A 17,584-nucleotide genomic window follows, 5' to 3' on the forward strand; every position below is an offset into this window, starting at 1 on the left:
GCAAGATGGAAAACTCTTAGGGAAGAGTCCTACTAAAATTAAAGAGGAATTTTAACAAGGACAGACAAATTTGAGAACACTAAATTCCCACTTGATAATAAATGAGAACTGACTTTTTTATTCATGTCACTTCTATAAATCAAAGCCAAAGGGCCCATTTGTATTTTGTTACTCAAATTGGTATTACCGTTCTCATTGTTCAAACACTGACTGAATATTTACCTGCAAGTTATCTTTGCAGTTATGAAGGACGTGGCACAAGAAGAAAGGCAAACAGAAAGCAAGCATCAATGTTTCTTTTATTAGGAAATGCTAAGTTGTGCCAGTGTTTCTTTGTCACATTTGCAATCTAGGAGGGAGAGGGAAAAAACATATTGCAATTTAAACTCAGAGCCTGATTATCAATGACCTTTAAACTCTGAAACCAGTGTTACTGCCCACATGGTAAATGCAATTATGAAATTTGATTTCCTATATGTTGTAGGCAATGAAACGTTTTAATTGACACTGATATATATTTGTAATAAGTTCTGTATAAATTAAAAATCAATGCCAATTTCAACTCCCTGGGTAATTTTTTATTGAATATGCAAAGATTTCATGGGGGCTGGACATTTGCAAATAGCAAAACAACAAAAAACAAATTTGACACAGAACTCAACTATTCTAAACCCAGAAATGGTATCTGGCTACAGGGCTTACCAAAACCATTAAGCAAACTTGCCAAACCTAAGTTTGCCTCATAGTTTCGGGAGATTCCCACAATGTTATAGCAGGTAGGAGCCCTCAATTGCTTCACTATTTCTCCACTCACCGTCAGACTAAACCAGCAGCACAACCTGATTCCTTCTCTTTGCTGAAACCCTTCTATTCTGCTTTAACTGAGACACTGCTGAATGTAATGGAGCTGCCTTCATTGTAGTCAGGCTGGGTACCTGTATTCAGAGACCACACACTGTCTGAGATGCGTCATGCCTAAAACACTGACCCAAGTTCCTGTGACCAGGGTTTGATGGAACTACACTAACCAGAAAACTCAGCATGCATGGAACACGTTTGAACATGCATTCATCCATGCAAGAACACCCACACATATGCGTGCACAGGTGCTCATCAAGTAACTGGTAAGAGGGCTGCAGATGAGATTGTTCTGACTTCCAGCTGGCATTTCTGGGCAGGCAGTTCTCAGCACCTTCTGGCACCAGTGAGGGTGACAGCATTGTGCTGGGCTCTCAGGGCTTCAGAGCACAAAGTGAAAACAAGGCTCTCCTGAAAGGCAACCAGCCCCTCTCTAGTGCAACCACTCAAGCGCTTCCTTCCTTTCTCAACTTTTGGCTAGAAGTGAACAGCACATTACATACAGCAAAGCTTGCAGACTGGGAGAGCTGTCAGGGCTATTGTTTTCTTTCTCTTTTCCACATTGATTTCATCTGAGACTGAACATCACAGCAATTATGCCTGTCAGCTCTAGACCTTAACTTCCTATACGATTTTGAAAATGTCCCTGTTAACATAAGGCCATCTGGAGATGGGTCCTCTTTATGAATTCCCATATGTATGCAATCAGACCCAGTGGGTGACTACAGTGGTATCATTTAAATGTTCTTTTTCCAGGGGTCCAAACCAGGTAGCATATCTCATAATGATAAATCTGAAAATGAGGATTATGTGCTTATGTTAAAAAGAAAAGGCATATAAGTGAACTGTGTAGCAATAGAAACTGTGTCTGACTAGGTTGTGAAAACCTGTACAAGACTAATGTATGACCTAATTTCTATAACATTTTTATATTTATTTGTGATATATATACATATTTATGACTATAACACTCAATAAAGGCATAGTAAGATATAGGTTTTTATTTACTTTTCACATATCTATATTTTATAAGCTTTCTTCAGTAATTTTGCATTATTTTTACTATAGAATCTTCTTTTAATTTTAAGCTAGCATGAGATGAGCTACAGGAAGTATGTATAAGGAACATAAGTCTCCTTTTATAGACGCAGAATATCCAAGCATATATAAACAGAAGGAAATGTACAATTGTATGTAAGTAAACATACATAGAGCTCAGAAAATAGAGTTAAGCTTGTGAAAGTAGCAGAGCTGGAACTGCCTCCCCAGAATATTTATATGCACCCACAAAGATATTTATATAAACTCGCCATCCATCCACAACTTCCCAAGTTACTTTTTTGTCATTTTTGCAGTCCTGATGGCTCAGCAGAGTCCCTTTACAATACTGAGTACCCTATCCTAACTCTGACATATAAATTCAGATGGCAAGGAATCATCATATGGGGAATCTTCTCTGGTAAAAGCTCGAAAAACAAAATGCCTATCAAACTTTTCCAAATGCCATGATTTTTTAAGAGAAACAAGGAACCAAGAGAAAACAGGCAATGGTTAAAACAAAACAAAAAAATACTATTTTCTTCTTTCAAGTCAAAAGCGCTAAATCGTAACTGCCTTGTAAATCTCTATCAATTTGTGCTCCATGTAAATCTCAAACGGGAATTCTCTTAGAAAACCTTCCCTAGAAAGTACTTACCAGGATGTTTATATAGTCATTACTAGTAGGTTTTTCTCGGCAGGAAAAAAGTCACGGTTGCAGTTCCAATCTTTAGAGGATACAAAAATGTATTTCAGGAGGCAGTAAGCCTTTTCACTAAAAAAAAAAAAAAAAAAAAAGACTTCAGTTCTAACCATAATTATATTCTCACAAAGAAATTGAGAAATGGGATTTTTCTTTATTGGTAGATCAATGGCTTTATCCAAGCAACAGTTCATGAATAAATCTCTTTTTAAAGATCTAAAATGTGACACAAGCTCATTATTAGAAAATATTCAAATAACTAAGCAGATAGCTTTAAGGGGGAAAAAACTGTATTCTGAACCAGAGCTGCATCCTCAATGATGTATCTTTTTTTTAACTATTGGGAAAATACATTTTTGGTTAGACTAAAGTGTATCCTCTTCAAGATCACTTTCCCTACATATTCCAACTGTAACAAAATAATGCAACACTAATCTGTAAGACTTTTTTCAGTAATAGATGTTTTTCTTCAGTAAATCAATGCAAAGGCTAATTGGGGTGGAAGGTGACTATCTCTCTTGGTTATAAATACATTTGCATTGCTATCAATCTTTTCCACTACCAATGTTAAACGAGGCTGAACAACCTAGGGGAGGGAAAAAAAAAAAAGTTCAATGTTAACATGTAGTAAATGCTGCCATCAAGTGGCCAAATAGAGAGTTGCTCTAACAAAAATAAAGTCAGCTAAATTACTAACACAATGTTTAAAACCTGGATCCAATCTTATTTCGAGTTTGACAAGTATTTTTATCATAAAGAGGGGTTTTATAGTAAAAGTGAAGGTCGTTTAGTCGTGTCCGACTCTTTGCGATCCCATGGACTATATATACAGTCCATGGAATTCTTCAGGCCAGAATATTGGAGTGGGTAGCCTTTCCCTCAGAGAAGGCGATGGCACCCCACTACTCTTGCCTGGAAAATCCCAGGGACAGGGGAGCCTGGTGGGCTGCCATCTATGGGGTCACACAGAGTCGGACACGACTGAAGCAACTTAGCAGCAGCAGCAGCCTTTCCTTTCTCCAGGGGAATCTTCCCGACCCAGGAATCGAACCCAGGTATCCTACATTGCAGGCAGATTCTTTACCAGCTGAGCCACAAGGGAAGCCATTTATAATAAAGAAGTACTTTAAAACTACTACCTGAGGGCCAAAAGTGGCCCATGGTCTGTTTCTGTATGGCCCACAAGCTAAAACTGTGGCCTGCAAAAATCTGAGGAAAAAAAAAAAAAAAGATTACAATACCCCCTGTAAGTGAACATTCTTTAGTTCTGGGTACATTATTACTAAATCATATATCCTTAACCCAAAGCCCATCTATGATGATACGCTGGTGACATTGAACTTGAACTATTTAATGTTAAAAGTCACTGAACTCTATTTTCTCATATTTAAAAATGTTTTATCTAAAAATCTTAGCACCTTATATGTGCAAGCTTTGTTTTAATAATTCACACTGTCCATTGCTTAAAATTAACTTTGAAGTAGATACGTCTGAGTCATGAGAAATAGCTTCCCTAGCACAGAGCATGAAACTTTCACATATTAGGCTATGGAAAGCACAAATTTTTAACTTATTAAAGATTGGTCCCCAGATCTGTAAGAGTAATTATTTGGTGTTGTTTAGTCTCTAAGTTGTATCTGACTCTTTGCAACCCCAGGACTGTAGCCGCCAGGTTTCTCTGTCCATGGGATTTCCCAGGCAAGAATACTGGAGTGGGTTGTATAATGTCAACTGATTTCCATTTTGCATGGCAGAGAATAAAAGTATAGTACAAAGATGAGAATTTTTTAAAATGTATAGTTTTTTTAATCAACAGATGTTAATGATGTGCATGAGAAGCTACTTTTTCTTTCATTTCCATAATGGTAGATGTGAAAACACTGGGCCCAAGTTAGGATGTTTATTCTCACATTTTAAGTGAGGCAGGTAATTAAACAGCTTATCATTGCTCAAAAAACAAACACATTTTAAATATACATTTAATAATCAATAGAATTTTGCAAATGGCAGCTGATGAGGTTTTCAAAGTTCTGTGAAAACTAAGATATAAAGTATTCCTTAGAATATTTTTCTTTGCCTAATTTAATGTGTCAAATAAATGAGTTCATCTAAAAAAAAAAAAAAGAATATGGTCAACAGATGACCCACAACAGGATCATGTAAAATGCTTATTTAAAAAATCAGATTCTTAGATCTGATCTTGGACCTATTGAGTAAGAATTTCAAGGGAGAGACTGAATTTGACTCTTTAACAAAACTCATAGGTAAATTCTATGACCTTAAAGTTTAAGAACCTCTTCACTTTAGTAAATGAGAAACAAAAGTAAACTCATTTTCTTAAGATCACACAGCTAGGATTAGAATCCGAAATAGAAGACTGCCTTCCTGGTCTCCAGGCTAAAATTCATTATCCTATACTATATAAACTGGAAAAAGCTTTCCCATTTCAAGTCTCAGAATCCTTGTACTATGATTGGGAGCTATTAACAACAAACAGAAGAGTCATTTCTTATGTTAAACCTTATGGTCTTTAATAAGCAAAAAATACAAGGTGCTATATTATTATAAATAAGATATATTAATATTAATCACCATTAAAACTAATAATAGCTGACTTCTTATAAAGGCAACAGTGTAAAACCGTTCCTTTCTTAACCATTAAACATTAAACCATTAAACGAAAATAGGGTGAAGAAACATAAATCAAAAAATGAACCATAATGTTTACCCAAATAGAGGAAAAATATTAATAACTCCTTCTATAACTATATGCCAGTTACAATGCAACTTTGCCACCTCTTGAAACTGGATTGGTCTTCTGACTTGCTTCGAGTAATGGAATGCAGCAGAAATGTTGCTATGAGACTTTCTAGCCTCTGCCATGAGAGGTCTTGCAGCTTCCTGCCTTTTGGAACCCTGAGATCACCATGCTATGAAGATAGCCAGGATGAAACCACATGGAAAGAGAGACCAAAATATCCCAGTTGTCTCAGCCATTGCAAAATGAGTCACCAGCTGACTGAAGCCATGTAAATAAACCCAGGTGAGATCAGCAGAACTGCCTGATCAACCAACAGAGCTAGGAGAAGTAACACATTGTAGTTGATTTAAGTCACCAAGTTTTGAGGTGCTTTGTTCCATAACGAAAGATAACTAATACACTTAGAAACCACCACAACCATAAACCACAACAAATGAAGAAGCAACCACAGTGCTAAACCGCAATGGCTGCCAAGTACAGTAAAAACAACACAAAGACAGGGGAAAACTCCACAAGAGACAGAAGCCACTTCAGGCCCTGAGCACAGTGAGGCGTTCGCCACTGTAGGCGGGATCTGCCAAGACAAACAGAGTCCTTCTTCACTTGAACAGCCACCTGGGTTTCATGCAGGAGCTGTGGAGCTCTCAGTAAACCTCACTTTATACCGTGGCAGATATTGCCAAGCTGAATATGAAAGCATTCAGACATGTCATCTTTCCATAAGAGTTGCTGTGAGTGAAACGTGGTTGTAGAGAAATTATCAGTGGAAGTAGCCCTGCAGAGAATTAGGGAAAAAAGGAAGAAAGGAAGGGGAGAGAAGGGAGAGAGAGAGAGAGAAAGCTAGAGAGAAAAATGAGGGGAGGGGAAGGGAAGGGGACGGGAGGGGAGGGAAGAGAAGGAAGGAGGGGGAAAAAAGACAGAAAGAAAGAAAGAATGAGCTTATGGCTTCACTAGGTGCCAGAAAGACTGCTAGGTTACACAGAATTTGGTTTACTATATACTTAGAATGCTCATGGAAATATGTTCAAAATCCTTGGTCTAAAATCCAAACTTCCTGCTGCAGTCTAACTCTCCTCTATACTATCAAACATCAAACAGCTGATTCATATACATATTAGAGGTAAAAAATAGGAAAAAAAATCAGCTGGGACATATATAAAAATAGTACTAGAAGACTAAGGAAAAGAATATGACAAGCAGAAGGCAGATAAAAATTTCTTAAGACTATAACACAAATCAGGCCAAAAATTATGAAAAATATAGTATTCTTTAAATAAAAATCATTTCAAAAATCACAACCCCTCTGAAACAAGAATCCAGATAAGACATAGTAGGCCTCAAGAGAAAAGATCAGAAAACAAATGTAAAGGGCTGAGTCAACGTCCAAAAAAAGAAGAGGGAAAAATAAAACTCTACAACAATGAAGTTTACGTTAAAGCTCTCAGAAGGAAAAAACAAACCGTTTCCAAAAGCACAAAAATATAGAACAATGACATTTAAGTATCTGAAAGAACAGTACTGTTATGGAGCTAAAGAAGAGGCAACATGCACACAGCTGACGTTCCTAAAGAAGAAATATAACAATAAATATCCAAATATAAAACAAAAGAACATTTCTTTGAAGTAAAGGAAAAATCAAGCATATAGGTAAAATGAGTTCATTGTGTACAGGTAAAACGAGTACACTGTGTACCAGAAAAAGTTGCTTTAGAATGATCAGCACTTAACCTGAGAAACTCTCTGGAGTTTAATGACAGAGCTTTGTGTGTGTGTGTGTGTTGGGGGGAAGGGGGGGAAGGGGGGTGGAGGGGTGGGTAGTAAGGGGAAGAAAGAATCAATTCCCCTATTTAAAAAAAAAAAACGACTGACCTCAGACTTAAAAAAAAAAAAAAAAATTACTGTAGGAGGCAATAAAGCAACATTTACCAAGTCCTTGGGAAAGGAAAATATAAACCAAGAATGTTCAATCTGAACAAGTTATCAAGTATAAAGGTCATTGACAGATAATATCAAACATGCAAAAACTCAGAAGCATAGCTTCTTTGAGCCCTTCTTTAAAACAACTACTGTAGTATGATATCCCATAAACTTAGAATTAAGTGGAAAAATCACTATAAAGACACTATTCACCTGTGAGAATAAGTGGAACAAAATATAAATGTTACAGACCATAACAATTTAAAAGATAATAACATAATCTACCTCTGGTGATACGAGAAGGAGAGGAAGTAGAATAAAGATAAAGCATACTCCTATCTACATTGCCTAGACGTCAAATAAGATTCTTCAATCTTATAGAGATAATATTACATCATGACTAGTATATAAACACAAGGAAAAAGATAAACATCTCAGATATTCAGTAAATAAAAATGATTAAAAACTAAAAGTATATCATAAAAAGCAACAGGTTTAAAACAAAAATTGTTGTCAAAACACTAAATGCAAAGGAGCAAAAAAACCTTCCATACTTATCTAAAGCCCTCAGATTAGATTAAAAAGACAAAATTATCTGCTATATAACAGAGTGATTCTGAAAGTCTTGAAAAAGATTAGGCAAAAATAAACCAATAGGCAAACATCTGAAATTGCTGGTTAAGGCTGAGCCAGCCCACACTTCCCTGTAAAGACAAGAGGTTTTAGTCTTCTCTCAACCATGATGAGGGCAATGAAGCCCATTCCTGCCTGCAGGAGGTACACTATCTAAAATGAAAAACCAAAATTCCACAAATAATTACAATAAAGCATAACCCAATCTCAAGATACCTTGCTGTCTCATTCAACATTTATTGAATAACATCGACAATTATCTAAAACCTTTTAGGTATTTGTATTAGTAAGTATTTTTAAACTGAGAGTTTAGATGGGTCTATTCTAAATTTTTTAAAGATAGCTCCTTTTAATAGCTATGTTTTAGAGTTGCTTTTACAAAAACAGTGCTTCCCCTTTTTCCTGTACTTGTGGTTTTATAACAATCTTTCATTTCACTGGCACATGGGCCAAAAGAGAGCAGAGAAAAATGCAGTTTATCTAAAAGATGATGATGTAGCACATCAAGTTTGATTTTCTTTCTTTCATGTAGGAATAACTTTCACAATATGCTTCTGATGCATCTTTCCAATGAACTAAAATGATTTAACAGCCCTGGAAAGCTGTATCAGAGTCCTCTAGGAAATGATACCCCAATTTTATTCTGAGCAGCTTAGAAGAACTATAATATTCAGAGAAACTATTAATATTAGCTGTTCCTGACACTAAGAGAATTGCGGGACAGAAACAGCTATTCCACTCTCCACCAACTGTGGAGCTGACGAGTAGAGATGACAATCTGTGCCATAACTTAGAGCCAGAACAGGAAGCTACTAGGATGCAAGCAAGGAAAATTTTCACGGGGAGGCAGCAAGTTCAGAAGCAACCATGATTATCACAGGGCTGGATGTACTGGTGAAGAAAGAAATCCTGGGCAGAAAATATGACATACCAATATGCACTGTAAATGCCCAAAGATCTCAGTTGATTTAAATAAATAAACAGATATTAAAGTTACAGATACCTGATTGTGAGCTCTTAAAATTATTTCTAGTTAACCTATACCATTTGAAAGTGGGTTCACTTTTAACCTTTTCACTAAACTGGATCAAAAGGTTTGGGATGAGTGCTTCAGCCAATGAAACAAGGATCAATCCCCAAGAAAACTACTTTCTCAGGTTCTTCTAATAAAATCATTATACAGTATTCACACGACTTTTCTGAGCTGATTAATCATATCTAAACAAACTTTAAAAATGCTTCTCCTGGGTGTTTTCATGTGTGAGACTAGCTGGAAACATGGCACCAATGGCTGTCTCAAGAACAACTGAAGTGGTGCTCTACAGAGAAAAGTGGCTGCAGAGAGAGTAAGGCAGAGAGTAAGCAGGCTTTCCCTGGTGGCTCTGATGGTAAAGAATCTGCCTGCAATGCAGGAGACCCAGGTTCAAACCCTGGATCAGGAAGATCCAGGGGCATCCGTGGGGCAGGAAGATTCCCCTGGAGAAGGGAATGGCTACCCACTCCAGTATTCTTGCCTGGAAAATCCCATGAACAGAGGAGCCTAGTGGGTTACAGTCCATGGGGGTCACAAAGAGTCAGACATGACTGAATGACTAAGGCAGAGACAGGAAAGAACAAAAAGCTTAATACTAGATTAACAGCTTATTTTCCTTATAGTCTAGATGTGCATGGGGCCAACAATTTACTTTTAAGCCATTAACTCTCTTAGCAGAATCACCTACTTGAGAAATTACTTATACCTTAACTTCTTGCAGCTTATCAGACAAAAATGGTAAAGCTAGTCACATTTCACAGAGATTTCAGAACCTCCCTGCCCTCAGGAAGGAGTTAAGAGGTTTTTGTTTTTAAATCCTAAGGAAAGTGGCCAAAAGTGATCATAATGAAAACTTAACCATACTTAACAAGCTCCAGACTTCTCACACATGCTCTCATGTAATCTTCAAGACAACCCAGAAAGACAGACAACCCAGAAAGATAGGTGGGCCCATTTCTCAATGTTTTATAGAAGAAACAGGCCCAAAGATTAAATAACTTCTGTAGTCCCACAGCTACAACTGCAAACTTTTGACAAACCGCAACTCTTTCAAGATCTCCCTCAATTCCTCCCCTCCCTCTAATTGGATGGAGTGGAGTCAGCTAGGCTCCCTCAAGACTTCAGCGTTCCCTTAACACTCTAAAATGTAACTAGCCTATGTGCTTGATCGCCATGCCTACCCTCCCAAAACAGCATTGACGGCAGTAATTATGCTTCACTGATCTCCACATCTCTAGAAGAGCGACATAGTGGGGTTCAATAAATGCCTGATAAATTTAAGGATCAGGTAAGTAAGTATAAAATTGCCCAAGGGCAGAGGTGATCTTTGAGGGCTCATCCACCAGTCCAGGCGTGGTATTAGGGATCTTCTGGTCCTACTACAAGTTCTTATGGCCCCGGCCAGTCTTCTTACTGGGGAATGAGCCTAGATAGTATACTTCAAATCCAGGAATCAGGCAGAGATTTATACATATTGTTGTTGTTGTTCAGTTATGTCCGACTCTTTGTGACCCCATGGACTGCAGCACACCAGCCTTCCTTGTACTTCACCATCTCTAGGAGCTTGCTCTAACTCATGTCTATTGAGTGAGTGATGCCATCCAACCATCTCATCCTCTGTTGTCCCCTTCTCTTCCTGCCTTCAGTCTTTCCCAGCATCAGGGTCTTTTTAATGAGTCAATTCTTCACATCAGGTGGCCAAAGCATTGGAGCTTCAGCTTCAGCATCCATTCTTCCAATTAATATTCGGGATTGATTTCCTTCAGGATTGTCTGGTTTGATCTCCTTGCAGTTCAGTATGTGTGTATATATATAAGTGTGTGTGTGCTAAGTCACTTCACTCGTGTCCAACTCTTTGTGACTCTATGGACTGTAGCCCGCCATGCTCCTTTGTCCACAGGATTCTCCAAGAAAGAATACTGGAGTGGGTAGCCATGCCCTCCTCCAGGGAATCTTCTCGACCCAGGGATCGAACCTACATCTCCTGTAGCTCCTGTACTGCAAGCAGATTCTTTACCACTGAGCCACTGAGGAAGAACACACACACACACATACATCATATATTTATATTTCTATATCTGATTCTTACCTTCAGTTGTTTTTAGCTAATACTGTGGCTGAGTACAAAATTACATAAATTTGTCCTCCTAAACTATCCCATAATAATCCTCCATGTTTATCTAAGGGAAAATACACCATTTCTAGATAAAGTACTTACACTATTCTTTTGACAACCTACCTTGTTGATAATGTTTCCAGTCATTAATTTCAGACTCAGGAAGAGGGAACTCAGCCATTTTTCATAGTCCTGCAAAAATCATCCACATTCTGCTGAATCAAACACAGGATAATACTGTAAGATGCACTCAGCTGAAACCCATCACCTCAGCCACCATACGTTACTAACCATTAAAACAAAATGGGAATCAGTTTTTCCACCCAATAGTTTACCTAAATCTCTCTCTTAGGCAAGTTTGACCTTTACAATACAACTTTCATTTTGCTGTAAGCTCTTACATTTATATTACTGCTTAACATGCACTCTTCATAGAAATCTGCCCGAACAATTTCTAACTGTATTTATTCATGCTGAGCATTCTGCTTAACTACTTGCCTAAAATGCAATACAGTTACCAGAGAAACAGTATTTCCTGTTATTTCAGGATGGTGAAGGTCAGACCAGTTTCATTCAAAGGGAAATGAAATGTTTTGTGTCTCTAGGCTGTGTAGTATAATTTCAACGTGCTTTCTTGCTGTTTCTGGTAGAGCCTTCGACTGTTCTTCATTTTACTGTGATCACCACTGTTATCCCTGCCCTCTCATGCCTTTTTAACTGAGTGAGGTTACTTCTAACATTCTACCACCTATAGAAATTGTGTAACATGCACGGCATTGAAAATTTAACTTAAAGGCAGCCTGTCTTTGTGACCAGAAGGCAAGAATTATATTCATTAGGTGCTTCTGCAAAATTCTTTAATCAAGTAATTAATCCTCTGGATAAAGTAATTTATTTCATTCTCTATACTATTTTGAAGAGTCAGATGATCTCACAGAGATTGCCTATTTTAGCATTTTATTCATCTGGCACACAGAAGTGACATAATCCCATCCCTGGTTCAAGTGGCTGCTTTCCAGTGGAGCCTTACAGCATAGTGGCTAAATGTTGGGCTTTGGAGTTAGAAGGATCTGGATGTGAAACTTTGTTCTACCAAACATAGGCGGGTTCCCTAACTTCCTCTGCTCTGCATTCAACAAACTGGGGGCCACTGTTCTATTATCACTACTTGTTTACGGAACTGCTGCAAAATGAGTCTAGGTACAACGGCAGAATTTGCAAGTATATTCTTCATTGAAAATGCAGTGTGTACTGAAATCATTCCAGGACCCCCACAATACAGCTGTCAATGTGTCAAACTGATGGTCAAAGCAATGACCAGGCAATATGTCAAAGTGTAGGCTCACATGGGTGAACAAAGTAAAACGCAAAAAGAATAGAGCAAGTTTAAATGAAGCTGGGGATGAGTATCAACGTTAGGGGAGTTCAGCCTTGTGGGTAAGGCACAACAAAAAGTAAAATCCTGGTGATATTCAAAGACAGACATTTAAGTGGCCTTATGACCATTCATTGATTTTCAACCACGACTGCAATAATTCAGTATGTTAGAGGTGAGTGGGCAGGAAGGAGGTGGGATTGTAGCTTTAACTCTTTGAGAATCTCACATACATCACAGTTTACAATTTTTCTATATATCAATTCATTACTGATGGACATGTATGTCTGTCACACATGAGAATATTCTCCAATACATGTTTCGTAAATGTAGTGGGTTGAATGACAGCCCCCAAAATATATATCCATGTAGAACCTTTGAATATGGCTTTATTTGACAAAAGGGGGATGTCTTCAAAGATGTATTTAAGGACTTCAAGATGAGATCATCCTGATTAACCAAATGGGCTCTAAATCCAATGACAGTGTCCTTGTTATGGACAGAAAAGGAGAAGAGAGAGGCATAGAATAGGCCATGTGAATATAGAGGAATAACAACAGGGCCCCAGATGAGTAGCCAGGTTTGTAGCCTGGCCTGGCCCTTGTCCTAGAAGGGAATCAAAGCATTCATTCATTCAGCAGCTGTTTTATATAGGGCCAGGATCTGATGGGTATGGTCCAATCATAAAATATAAGCTGGGTAGTAGGAAGGTACTTTTGCAATTTGTCAGCACCTGAACACCTCGGGCTTATCCTTGATCTGTGGACAGCACTGCTAATTCCAGGTCTTACCAACCAATGGATCTGGGGCTACTAACATCTTACCTTGTTCAGGATTGTCTCAGGAATCAAGGAAGTACAGATTATTAGGAGAATACCAGTGGCTATCACTGTGAAAGTCAGTGCCTGGAGAAACAAGGCAATACTTCTTCCCTCTTCAATTTCTTCACCCTTCAGGCAGCTGCCACTCACGCTTCTCTGGCACTTTTCTATGTCCTTCAAAACATGATGAAAATAAATTTGGACTCTGGGGTTTCTAACTTCAAGCGTCACCATGTCATTAACTCAGTATCTTCTTTCTAGAAGGTGACTGACAGTGAGAGAGCAATGCTTAGTCCAGAGGAATGGCTTTCTCATATGACTGTTGTCAAGATGTCTAGTTAACGTGGCAAAGCCTAGGCTCTCTTCTTTGATACAAAGACAAAATGACAAGGTGAATAAAAATGGGAAATATTAAATATAAATGGAAATACAAAATACAAATGTGTATATGTATGTAGCCACAATGTGGAACCATACTTTAAGAAGCCTGCCAAGTACAATGAGTATTAGATCTCACTGAGAAAGCTGAGAGCGGATTATTCACATCTCCAGATGACAGGAAGAGCACCAGATGAGAAGTGAAAGCAAGAAGTCATAATTCACAAAGGCAAGACCTGGGTACATGGCAGAGCACTTCCAAGTCCCTATAGCTATCTGATCAGCAACTGTGGCAAAGGAGATGGAACCACGTAAGGGAAAACTGACATGGGGGAAAAAAAATTCACCTGTTGGGTAAGAAATGAGAAGAGAAACGGAGCTCTTGGCAAGGTAAGAACTAAACACTACATCAGTACATTAAAAAAATCCTGAAACAGGAATTTTGAACGTGACCCAATATGAAGTTCTACTAGATGACAGCAAAATCCAACCTACAGATGAGGTTTTTCCTTAATTTACAAAGCCTACAAAAACAATTAATCCATTCGCTCTTAAAGCACTTCCACTATACTTTATCTTAAGGAAAAAAAAAAAGCTGGTCCACTGAAATAAGGCTTTCCAAGTCTATTCTTCTCATTGCTGACTCTGTTTTCATACTGTTGATTTGTTTTTCTCTCCCATTTGTTTTTGAGCTCTACCAGTTCACTATTCATTTCTCTGCTTCATTTTTCCTATGTACTTTTTCATCTCTTTTCAATGCTCTTATTTCAAAGGGCCATATCTTCTGTTATTGTGACAAATGACTCAGCTTTCCCTCCCCCCTTTTTAAAAAGTCTTAGTTGACTCATTGGAAAAGACTCTGATGCTGGGAGGGATTGGGGGCAGGAAGAGAAGGGGATGATAGAGGATGAAATGGCTGGATGGCATCACCGACTCGATGGACGTCAGTTTGAGTTAACTCTGGGAGTTGGTGATGGACATGGAGGCCTGGCGTGCTGCAATTCATGGGATCGCAAAGAGGCGGACACAACTGAGCGACTGAACTGAACTGACTGAATTCTAATACAAATAATAAAAAGAAATAAACCAGCATAAAATACGTAAGAATATACCCCAAGGGAACAAAAAGAACCAAAATATATAAAGAAATACTTGAAGAAAAAATTTAAGATAATCAAAAACTACATCAGAAAAACTGTACCACAAAACATACAAAGAAAGTAGATAAAGGTCATAAGAAGCTTTTACATAAAACTAATGAAATAAACAGAAAAATAAAATCATGATTTAAATGAATTAAACATTCAGTTCAGTTACTCACTCATGTCCAACTCTTTGCAAGCCCATGAATCACAACATGCCAGGCATCCCTGTCCATCACCAACTCCTGGAGTTCACCCAAACTCATGTGCATCGAGTTGGTGATGCCATCCAGCCATCTCATCCTCTGTTGTCCCCTTTTCCTCCTGCCCCCAATCCCTCCCAGGATCAGGGTCTTTTCCAATGAGTCAGCTCTTCGCATCAGGTGGCCAAGGTATTGGAGTTTAAGCCTCAGCATTAGTCCTTCCAATGAACACCCAGGACTGGTCTCCTTTAGGATGGACTGTTTGGATCTCCTTGCAGTCCAAGGGACTCGCAAGAGTCTTCTGCAGCACCACAATTCAAAAGCATCAATTCTTCAGTGCTCAGCTTTCTTCACAGTCCAACTCTCACATCCATACATGACCACTGGAAAAGCCATAGTTTATAAACATCAAAAAAGGGGGCACCGATACTACTGAAAACAAGGTTGTGAATATGCAGAACAACATTGATAAAACTGAGCAACATAAAATGAAAAAGAGAAAATACCTCAAAAATAGTAGGAAAAAATGAAAGACTATGACAGATTAAAGCTCCAAAATAGGTGTAATTGATGTTGCTGTAAAAGGACATGGAACAAATGAGACAGAAGTTTGCTAAAAGATGTTATAGGAAAAAGCTTTCCTGAAATAAAATATTAAAAAGGTAAACTTCCCCCTCTAAAACTTATATTGAACAGTCAACCATGAGATTTCAAAGATGGACTTAGAAGATACTATGGGCACCCAAGCCAAAAAATCAATCAAGTCATTAGGGATGGGGTACATAATAAACTGAGTTCACTTTCCATGAGAAACTTTCATTGCCAAGTATCAGTGAAGAAAGTCTAGAGGGTTCCAGAGTCAAAAGGATGATGTAGAAATTTTATTTCTATCCAGATACTTTCCACAAATAAAGAAAAATAATCTCAAACATGAGGGAATGCAAGAAGAATCAGAAAAATAATAGTTGATTCCACTCAAATATTAGAGCCATGGAAATTATGAAAAACTAGGATTGGATGAAAGAATAGAATATGAATATTGTAAATAATAAATATGCTGAAAAAAATCTAATAAATATTGAGAATAATAAAGGAAATGTAAGCACACTGATTTTCTAATTTTCTAAGAGAGATTATCACTGGATATTATTTAAAGCTGATAAATCAAGCTTATAAATGGAGACAATCTGATTTTAGAATATAAATAGAAACACATAAAGACATACAAAAATAATACAACCATGTAAATAAAGTAATATGCATACCCTGTTATTACATAAGGGAAACAATGATTTTAAGTCTCTGTAAATCAATCCATAAATTAAGTTGAGGGCCCGGGGTGTGGAGGGTGGACTATTACAGGATTTCTTTTTAAGCTAAAAATAATAATAATAAATTTTAAGGACTAGGCCAAAAAGTAAACACGCAAATATAGCTGACCAACCTCTGATCTTAATATAAAAGCTATGGTAATTTAAAAAGATGAATAGGTTAGCTTATTGACAGAATAAAGTCTAAATATATATATGGAATACATACATATATAAAATTTAGTATATGTTAACTATATATTTTGGAGTAGTGCAGACAGATTTATTAATCAACAAAGAGATTTTGGGAAAACTAGCAGCTATCTGGAAATGTAAAAAGGAGATCCTCACCTTACTCCTATTAAAATAAATTCCAAGCAGATCAAAAGTTTTTAAAAGTTGTAAATACATATTGTTTTTGATCAAGCAATTCCAATTCAAGGGATATGTCCAATTTATATATTTGCCAATAAGTAATGAAAGTGTGAAAGTCAAAGTGTTAGTCGCGTCTGACTGGGTTCAACTCTTTGCTGAACCCATGGACGGGTAGCTCACCAGGCTCCTCTGTCCATGGGATTCTCCACGTAAGAATACTGGAGTGGGTTGGAGGACACTCCAGGGGATCTTCCTGACCCAGGGATTGAGCCTGAGTCTCCTGTATTGCAGGCAGATTTTATTACCTTCAGAGCCACCAGGGAAGACCTTAATACAGAATACTTGTGCTAATATAGAATAATTTCTAAGATCTATTTTTAAATAGAGAAGCAAGGGACAAAACAGAGTGCCCAGTATGTTTATACTTACATAGAATTATATTGTATGATATATATTTGTGTGTGTATATATATATATATATATATATATACATATACATACTTTAGATATATAAATTTAACATTTATATATACTCTTGAGAAACCTAAATGCAGGTCAGGAAGCAAGAGTTAGAACTGGACATGGAACAACAGACTGGTTCCAAATAGGAAAAGGAGTTCGTCAAGGCTGTATATTGTCACCCTGCTTATTTAACTTCTATGCAGAGTACATCATGACAAACGCTGGGCTGGAAGAAGCACAAGCTGGAATCAAGATTGCCGGGAGAAATGTCAATAACCTCAGATACGCAGATGACACCACCCTTATGGCAGAAAGTGAAGAGGAACTAAAAAGCCTCTTGATGAGAGTGAAAAAGTTGGCTTAAAGCTCAACATTCAGAAAACAAAGATCATGGTAACTGGTCCCGTCACTTCATGGGAAATAGATGGGGAAACAGTGTAAACAGTGTCAGACTTTATT

The 17,584-nt window shown here is 37.6% G+C and overlaps 1 protein-coding gene across 2 annotated transcripts; it reads right to left on the reverse strand.

Annotated features, from left to right (window-relative positions):
- Positions 1-280: 280 nt before the first annotated feature.
- LOC147368979 (uncharacterized) lies at positions 281-14,533 on the reverse strand. Of its 2 annotated transcripts, none has more exons than XR_015167047.1 (4): positions 13,259-13,389; positions 11,183-11,271; positions 2,555-2,671; positions 281-349 (listed from the first exon to the last, which is right to left on the reverse strand). XR_015167047.1 is itself a non-coding variant. In XM_086410641.1 (4 exons), the coding sequence occupies exons 1-3, from the start codon at positions 13,487-13,489 to the stop codon at positions 2,669-2,671; spliced, it is 303 nt and encodes a 100-aa protein (XP_086266767.1). In that variant the 5' UTR covers positions 13,490-14,533; the 3' UTR covers positions 281-349; positions 2,555-2,668. The 2 variants fall into 2 exon arrangements, 1 of the variants encoding a protein (XP_086266767.1); XM_086410641.1 differs by having other exon boundaries at positions 11,183-11,251; positions 13,259-14,533.
- Positions 14,534-17,584: the final 3,051 nt, after the last annotated feature.

Source organism: Bos grunniens, chromosome 7, assembly GCF_055505025.1.
Source record: "Bos grunniens cultivar Pamir isolate PY7600 chromosome 7, Bosgru_T2T1.0, whole genome shotgun sequence".
NCBI classification, from domain to species: domain Eukaryota; kingdom Metazoa; phylum Chordata; class Mammalia; order Artiodactyla; family Bovidae; genus Bos; species Bos grunniens.

What these genes read in the sequence shown, in the direction of transcription:
- LOC147368979 (XM_086410641.1), bottom strand. Translation starts at nt 13,489, where the DNA reads ATGGTGACGCTTGAAGTTAGAAACCCCAGAGTCCAAATTTATTTTCAT. An exon ending in CTGAGACAATCCTGAACAAG is followed by an intron (nt 11,252 to 13,258) that starts GTAAGATGTTAG and finishes TGATTTTTGCAG; the next exon opens with GACTATGAAAAATGGCTGAG.